Source organism: Chanos chanos, chromosome 8 (genome assembly GCF_902362185.1).
Source record: "Chanos chanos chromosome 8, fChaCha1.1, whole genome shotgun sequence".
In the NCBI taxonomy this organism is placed as follows: Eukaryota; Metazoa; Chordata; class Actinopteri; order Gonorynchiformes; family Chanidae; genus Chanos; species Chanos chanos.
Window position 1 is genome coordinate 9,307,244 of NC_044502.1, and position 7,778 is coordinate 9,315,021.

Below are 7,778 nucleotides of genomic sequence, written 5' to 3' on the forward strand. Positions count from 1 at the left end.
TCAGTACTCCTGGCGTTGGTATCCAGCCGAGCCATCGAAGGCGCCCTCACTGCTGGGCTGCTGGTAGGAACCAGTGCCCCCTGGGCTCTCCAGATCATCCCCGCTGGTAAAAGCGCTGTACGGGGCAGCCGCGGCGTCCTGGCTGGGGTCGGTGTAGTCCTGGGAGAACAGGGCGGAGTCAGCCCCCAGCATGTACCTCTGGTACGCCAGGAACGCCTGTCCCGCCTTTAAGCATGAGAGGGTGTGATGAAATGATGGGGGGGTGGGGGGGTGGGGGCATGGGAGTTGTAGAAAGACGGTGGATCGGAGAAAAACAGAAGTGTGAGACAGAATGCGGGAGAAAAGTAAAATTGCGTTTCGTGAAATGCAACAGAAAAGTAAAATTAGATTTAATAACAGTGTTATATCATATTATCCATTAGAGAAGCGAGAAATATAAGAGAAGAGGGGGTGGTAAGATTGAAAATGAATGACGAGGAGAGGAGGAAAAAAGAGTAAATTAAGCTTGATTAGTTGTGCAGAAAAGTAGAGCTTGTTAGTCTATTTTAGAGGTTTGTTAAAGAATGAACTAAGGCCATTGTTACCTGTCTAATGTGGACAGACCTGATGGAGTTAGATACTGAGCCGCGGTAAACCTTGACACGATTTGTCTAATAGACCGAATAACAGTAACTTTAACAAGTTTGTTCCTAATCTGTTGCCAAGCTAAGTATAACAGGAGGTTCATATGCATTTTCAAAAAGTTTTCAGTTTTTCAGTAAACTTACGCTACCGAACGGCTTCGTCAGTGGGACATCAGATTTTTGACACAGGGCTGAGAAACATAAATAAACCATGGAATTCTAAAGTCCTTGTGACAGAACTTCAGTGAATTCCATTGAAACTGACAGAATTCCTAATTCACCACAGGCAAAGCCGCATGACCATCTGTAATTAACTAGCTGAGTAGAAGCATATGACAGAAGGCAAATGCTCTGTTACTGTGTTAAAAAAGATCCCCAGAGATATATACACACACACACACACACACAAACAGGGGCAACAGTTTGTAATTTTCTAACTGGGGTTATAAAATAAAAGCCACGATAGATGATATCTTCATTATACACAAAACAGATTTAATTATGTAATATAAAAACAAAAAGATGTTTAGTACTATGGAGAATTTTTTGTATCGATTTTTAAGGCTTTTTTTTTTAACGCAGAATGCCTCGTATCTCGTACTGAATAATCCCGTGATATCACTTGCTTGCCCTTCATTTGCATAATTATATGCAACGGAAATTTTTGTGCTTCACATTTTTTTTTTATCATATCCTGAGGTAGTGGAACTTCACTCCACATCATACCAGCACTGCAGTATTACATCGCCATGGTAGCAGGCTGAAGATTATACGCATTTTCTGTTCCTTGGGGATTATCACTGCTGGTTCAAAGGCCCCTGTAGTTCTCGATGTGATATACTCACCTGACATTCAGTTTCATCATTCTAATTTACATCCGCATTTACATTTACCATATAAGTCTTCATTCTATCACAAAAAGTGTCAGGAATCAGATGTTTTAATAAATTCTAGTATTCACCATAAAAGTAACCCTGCAAATATATCAATATGATTTCAAGATATATGTCTCTTGCTGTTGAAATTATTACTTTGGCAAATTTTCTGGGCCACACTTACAAAGAGAGCCCTCTGGGCTCTTGTAAGAACCATGGAAAGCATTTGAAGAGGGTTTGATTTGAGAGGCTTGTAGAAAATGGGTTAGAGTGTTAAAAAAAAAAAAACTGAACTAGGCACAATAGATTAGATTAGATTACGTTAGATTAGAGAAGATGTTGTTTTAGGGGTGAAAAGTTTGATGTACTCCTCTTCAAAAGACACACTTTTTAGTCTCTCCAAAGACAACAGTGTCAGACCTCCCTGAAAGACACAAACCCCACGGAGTAAACATGTCAGTCCACCTGTGTGAGTAGAAGTCTCACGGCGGAGGAATTCCCACCAAAGTTTTGCTTCTCTTACAGTCAAACACAAATATGTCAAAGATTTTTATATAGTTTTGATTCTAGCTCAACATATTCTGCATTACAAAACTAGTGGACTATACACTGAAAAAATAACATTTAGAAAAGAAATGCCAAAACTTAGATGGATCTTAACATGTGAAATATGACTCCCGACTACACAGCAGTTGTATTCAGCGATACTATATCATATACTGATCTGCAATGGCTGTTTATGGCAGATATATAAAAACAAGGAGGATGTTTTCAGAGAGTTTATAAAGGTGCTGAATGGAATGGAGAATGTGATGGGGGAAGAAGAGCGATTAACCCTGAAAGAGCGTGTGATACAGACCCAGGTAAAGATGGAGAAGAAAGAGAAGGTGATGGCTGCACGGGCAGCGTCTCCACCCTCTCTCAGGGGGTTGTCCTCAAGCTTGGCAACCTGCCACTGATTGGCTAAGAGACAGAAGCCCACGAACCACATGAAGGACCAGAACGCTGGGAAGAGAAAGAAAGAGTGAGAGAGGAGAGAAATAAGGAGAGCGAGAGAGAGTGAGAGAGAAGAAGAAAGAGAGAGAGAGAGAGAGAGAGAGAGAGAGAAGGAGACAGATTTCATTAAAACTATGGTGAATCATGTCACAGTCACTTCAGCAATCTAACGTACTACTGCTATGCAGCACACGTGTATGGCAGTATCAAAGTTAAGAGAGTCAGAGAAAGTATGAGAGAGATAATGGCGAATATTATCTTTACATGATTTCTCTTTTGTTTGTTCAAATTCTCTCCCACTTAACTTCTATTCATCTATACAGGAGTACACTAAAAACACACATTAGACAGGGACAGAGAAAGAGAGAAATAGAGAGAGAAAGAGGGAGAACGTGTTTGAGAGAGAAGGGCAAAGATGACTCATTATTCTGTATGTTTTTCAGCCGTTTCTCCCCTTCTCTCTGTGATTCTGCGGACGTGCGTCCGCACCAGTCCAGTTTATAATGACTCTCCTAACACCAACAGAGAGGTCCACAGCTCGTTAAAAGACAGAGAGCACTCGATTCCATCAAGCCTTGTCTCCTACAGCGTGTGACGGAGGACCAAGCCAAGTGCATTGAGAGCGGCAATTAAACGCATACTGGGAACACACACATCCAATCTGTACCAGTACCAACACTGCTAACATTAGCCTCTGTCACCGACAGACCATAATACTCTGAATCCACGATCAGTTTTACCTCAAAGATCGTAGAGATTTTGAATGCATTACGAAGGAAACCTGATCCTAGATCGGGATTTCAGACAAACTTTCTAAAGAACAGTTTTCTGATCCAGATCAAAAGAGGGAGACCTCTGATAACGTGAGCTTTTGGGTGGGTTGCAACAGGATCGATGAGTGGAAGACACCAGCAATGTCATTTCCCTCTAATGAATCTGTTAACACACAATCAGCCATATCTACTGTAAAACCTAGTCATTATTTCGTGATCCTATCCCGGTTCCTTTTTGTTAAATGTAATACGCTTCTTGCTCCATTTCTGAAAGCTGATACACTCACAGTCAAGCGCTGACTGCTAAAAATAAAAGAGACTGGAATTAATTCATTACAAAAAAGCAAATGTGTAATGCGTTATAAACCGGTCATTTAGCTTAATACGCTCTGCGCTGCTGTTCATCGAATATATTCCATTACACAACTCTTTATAAAGCAGTACGGGTGTGCTCAGCTGTTTGGATAACTATTAATGGTAGGTCAGTGCATCGCTATGAATAAAGAACAGATTAGTTCTGCTACGTTTATGACACATTATGTGGTCTTTATGAAAGAGCGCGTAAGAATATTAGCCGAGGAGCTGCCCCGTCCTAATTTCCCTCCTGTTAACGGCCTGTCTGTTTAAACTGTGCTTCTGTCTGGCACGTGATAATCGCTTTGACCCTTTCATCTCTTCTGTTATGGAATTCACATCCCTCTATACTTTGGTGCTATTTACAAACAATACCTCCTGTTAATGGTCTACTGTGGATCTGCTGTCAATATATGCATTCATTATGGCTCACATTTGGGCGCGAGAGACTAGGCTTTGTCATTGTGTGCCATTGTGCCCAGTAAATTGCAGTAAGAAATTAAAGCGAGGAGTCAAACAATAGCGACATGGTGTTGTATTATGGGTGTGTAGGAGGTCCTCTTGTGATCATATTGTAACTCTGCAATGCGCCTAAGTTGTAACGTACCCTTCAGAAGTCTACGCAGTGTCCTCCTCACATTCGAAACAACACTACTGCAGACTTTTCTTTAAGCACTGAACCCGGAGTAGCGGGTCTTCTCGCTCTTTAATCACCAGGTTAGAATAAGGTTAAAAGTGTTTTTTGTTCTCGTGGAAAAGCGGAGGCGTAACACAGGTTTTGTAAACAATTCCATGCATCTGTTTTTTTTTTTTTTACCAGACACTCCGATGTCGGCCAGCACCGCTTTCTTGCGATCCTTGACGCTGCTAATCTGCGGGAAATAGACGTCCAGGGCCAGGAAGGCCATGCAGCAGAGGAAGGCCAGCGTTCCCATGCCAACGCCATAGTTACAGGCATTCTGGTTTCGATTAAAGATGCAGTGCTCCTCCACCTCGTCTGGCCTATTCACGTAGCCCTCGTTGGCAATACAGCCAAAGATCACGATGGAGAAGAGCTGGGAAAGCAGAGGAGAGAGAGAGAAAGAGAGAGAGAGAGAAACAATGTTCAATCCTCCAATGACTTTTGACTTTTAAGCTCGTCAAAATGAGATGATGCACATCATTTTTTAAACTACTATCTGAATTTTTTTTCATCCTGAAGCAACGACAGAAAACCACTGAATAGGCTCCCGTGACAACCGGACAAAAAACAGCCGGGAGTTAAAACCCAAAATCTACCACTTAATTCAAATAAATCAACTTTTTAAACTCTTATGACAAGAACATATTCTATTATACGTGACACCAGACATCTTTCATATTTATATTCTCCTTCACAGTAAAGTTGCCGGTGTTAAATAGAATGTAAGTTTGAATCAAACTTTTTTTTTCAGTATTCATTTAGTCAACACTCACCAGCGAAGGTGAAATTATTAGAGCAGGCAAAAACAGAGCCTTTTTTTTTGTCAAAGTCAGTCTAACAGTGCAGGTGTTGACAGATATTATCACAATTAACTCCAGACAATTTGACGCTAAGAAAGCAACGCTTGCAAGTTAGCCAAGCTGCATGGGCATGTGACAATGCAAAAAAAGGGAACTGGTGACAAACGGACACAGTGAGCTGATTCTAACAAGGCAAAATGCACGACCACAAATTCAACTTTCGTAAAACGTTTTACGTCAGTGTTTCAGTCGAACGACCGACCGCGTTCCAATTCACTGAACCATGTTTTCAAAGCATTTTCAAGGCAACCATGTAAGCGTTCCTATGGTTTTTATTGTAGAATTCGACTTGTAAAGAACCCGTCGAACGTAAAAAAAATGTCTTTTTCAAGCTGTCTAAGCGCTGTGTGTCTTTCTCTGTGTATTTTTTTTTTTAAAGAATTTTTTAAAAGTCTTTAACAACAACCGCTACGAAATTCAAAATGCGGACTAAGTCCCCGTGGGAGAGGATTCTTGTTTGGCCTGAGGGAAAGATAACTGTTTATGTGTTTGTGAGTGTGTATCTCTCGCTCGAGGCGTTTGTTTGCTGACAGTGCTGCTCTCCGTTGTCCTCTCAGCATCTCGCTGTGTGTGTGTGGGTGTGAGTGAGAGTGAAGATCAGAGGAGACAGTGGGTGCCTCTGGCAGCTGCTGGGGTTTGCACAGCTGTCCCCTGGAGTGACTTTATGAGTGTGTCACCGCTTGAGTGACATACAGGGAAGAGGAAAGGAGAGCGAGAGCGAGAGAGGGAGAGAGTAACAAGACTGGTGCTTCTGTTGTAACAAAATACTTCAGCTAGACTGAAAAATAAGTTTAATTTCAAAGTCAGGATGACATATTTAAAAGTTTGAGTGGTGTTTTCAGGTTTAAAATACACAGAATTCTATAATACAGGCTCTGTCCAATATTGAACTTGTACACAGCAAAAATATCTCTCTCTCTCTCCCTCCCTCTCTCTCTCTCTCTCTCTATCTCTCTCTCTCTCTCTCGGCTCTGTGGACTGCTGATCCTCTGGATATGGCTAGATCTGCTCACAATGCACATGCTCATTAGTGTCCAGAGTCCCAAGCAAGCGGAGAGATGGAGAGAGAGATGGAGACATGGGGAGAAAAGGGTAGGAGGGCTGTTCTGACATACTGTGGCTCTCTCTCTCCTCCGGTCTGGGTTGTTTCCAGGATCTGAGCCCACAGGTGGCTTAATGAGAAAGGACTCACTGATCCCACAATCTGTTAATACTTTAAGTGTGTCTGTTTGTGTGTGTGTGTGTGTGGACTGATGTGTATAAGATAATAGCTCCAGTCCAGCATGTGTGTAAAGATTTCAGCCTTTTATTGAAGTTTCTCCCTTTGAAGCTTCAAAAACGAAGAACTCTAGTGTCGGCTGTATCAGGACTGGCAGCTGCCACTAAAACAAAGTAAATTACTCCATCACAATGGCTCAAAGTGACACAGTCATGATGATCCAAGGCTTTAAACCCTCTAAACTCCCTAAAAGCTTTTGCACAACACATTCTTCAAGCTTTCATGCACTGTTACTTTGTCCATATAATAGGTATAAATATACACATTTAATTGGACTGACTCCAATGCGTTATTTATCTGTGGCTCTGCACATTCTACTTTTATGCTTCCACAATGAATGAAAGAGATTCTATTTATTATACGTACTGATGTAAATTGACTTACATCAGTACGACGTGAGTCAATGTTTAATTTAGAAATGAAATAAGGGAAGGGCTATGTTTAGGGGTGAGGTTTAAACTGAAACTATGCTTCTTTTTCTCCAGCTGTGCAGTGGAGTAAGTTTCATCCTCTAAATAACAACAACTACAAAAAAAAAAAACCCCTAAAATCAAAGATCAGCCCATAAGCAGTAGAGAACGGTGCCACTACTGGCGTCAGTTTCACAAGCTGTGCATATGAGGAAGGAATTTGTTTTCAGATTTAAACAGACGCAGCTAATCTTAATGAACCAAACCAACGTTGCTATTTCTATCCGCATGAGTTATGCTTGAAGGGGCACATCTTACACTAGTGTGGTACATTCTGTCTGTGAGTGGGAGTTAAGGATCTCAGTAAATCAGCCTAGTCTAGATTAAAGAGAGTTTTTCTGCTCATGGATGACTTCTTTTATTTTATTTTATTTTCTTTTTTTCTTTCCAAAGGTGAGCTAAGAACATACAACAGAGTGCGCGAAAACATTAGAATTTCATCACATTTAACACTGTGTAGATTTCACGTTTAAAAAATAAACTATATGTGCAGAATTCTGCTCATTCACTTTATTAGACTACAACAGAAATTGTATTCCTGATGATAGACTGTCTAATCAAAACACAACCCTTCCCTCACATCTCTTTCTCTTTCTCTCCTCCTCATTCACACAATCATACATTAGATGATAGTTTGACACTGGGTCAGAGAGAGAGAGAGAGAGAGAGAGAGAGAGAGAGAGAGGGAGACTTCAACTCCACCAAAATGCCCTTGGGTTTAATACAACTCCCCCCCCCCAAATAAAATTTAAAAAAAAAGGAATAACCTCTGCCTTAGATATGGCTTGTTGCTGATTGGGTTAGAAGACTCTCTGTCTTGGAAAAACAGAGCTAAGATGGCATCTGATGTCACATGGTGTTACTCA

General features: G+C 41.2%; 1 protein-coding gene across 1 annotated transcript in view; it reads right to left on the reverse strand.

Moving 5' to 3' along the window:
* The window catches only part of syngr1b (synaptogyrin 1b), a 13,163-nt gene continuing 5,385 nt past the window's right edge, over nucleotides 1-7,778 (reverse strand). The window contains exons 2-4 of the mRNA XM_030781641.1: nucleotides 4,439-4,676; nucleotides 2,358-2,503; nucleotides 1-225 (exon numbers count right to left, since the gene is read on the reverse strand). Coding sequence (XP_030637501.1) covers nucleotides 1-225; nucleotides 2,358-2,503; nucleotides 4,439-4,676 — 609 coding nt within the window. The remainder of the gene's footprint in view (nucleotides 226-2,357; nucleotides 2,504-4,438; nucleotides 4,677-7,778) is intronic.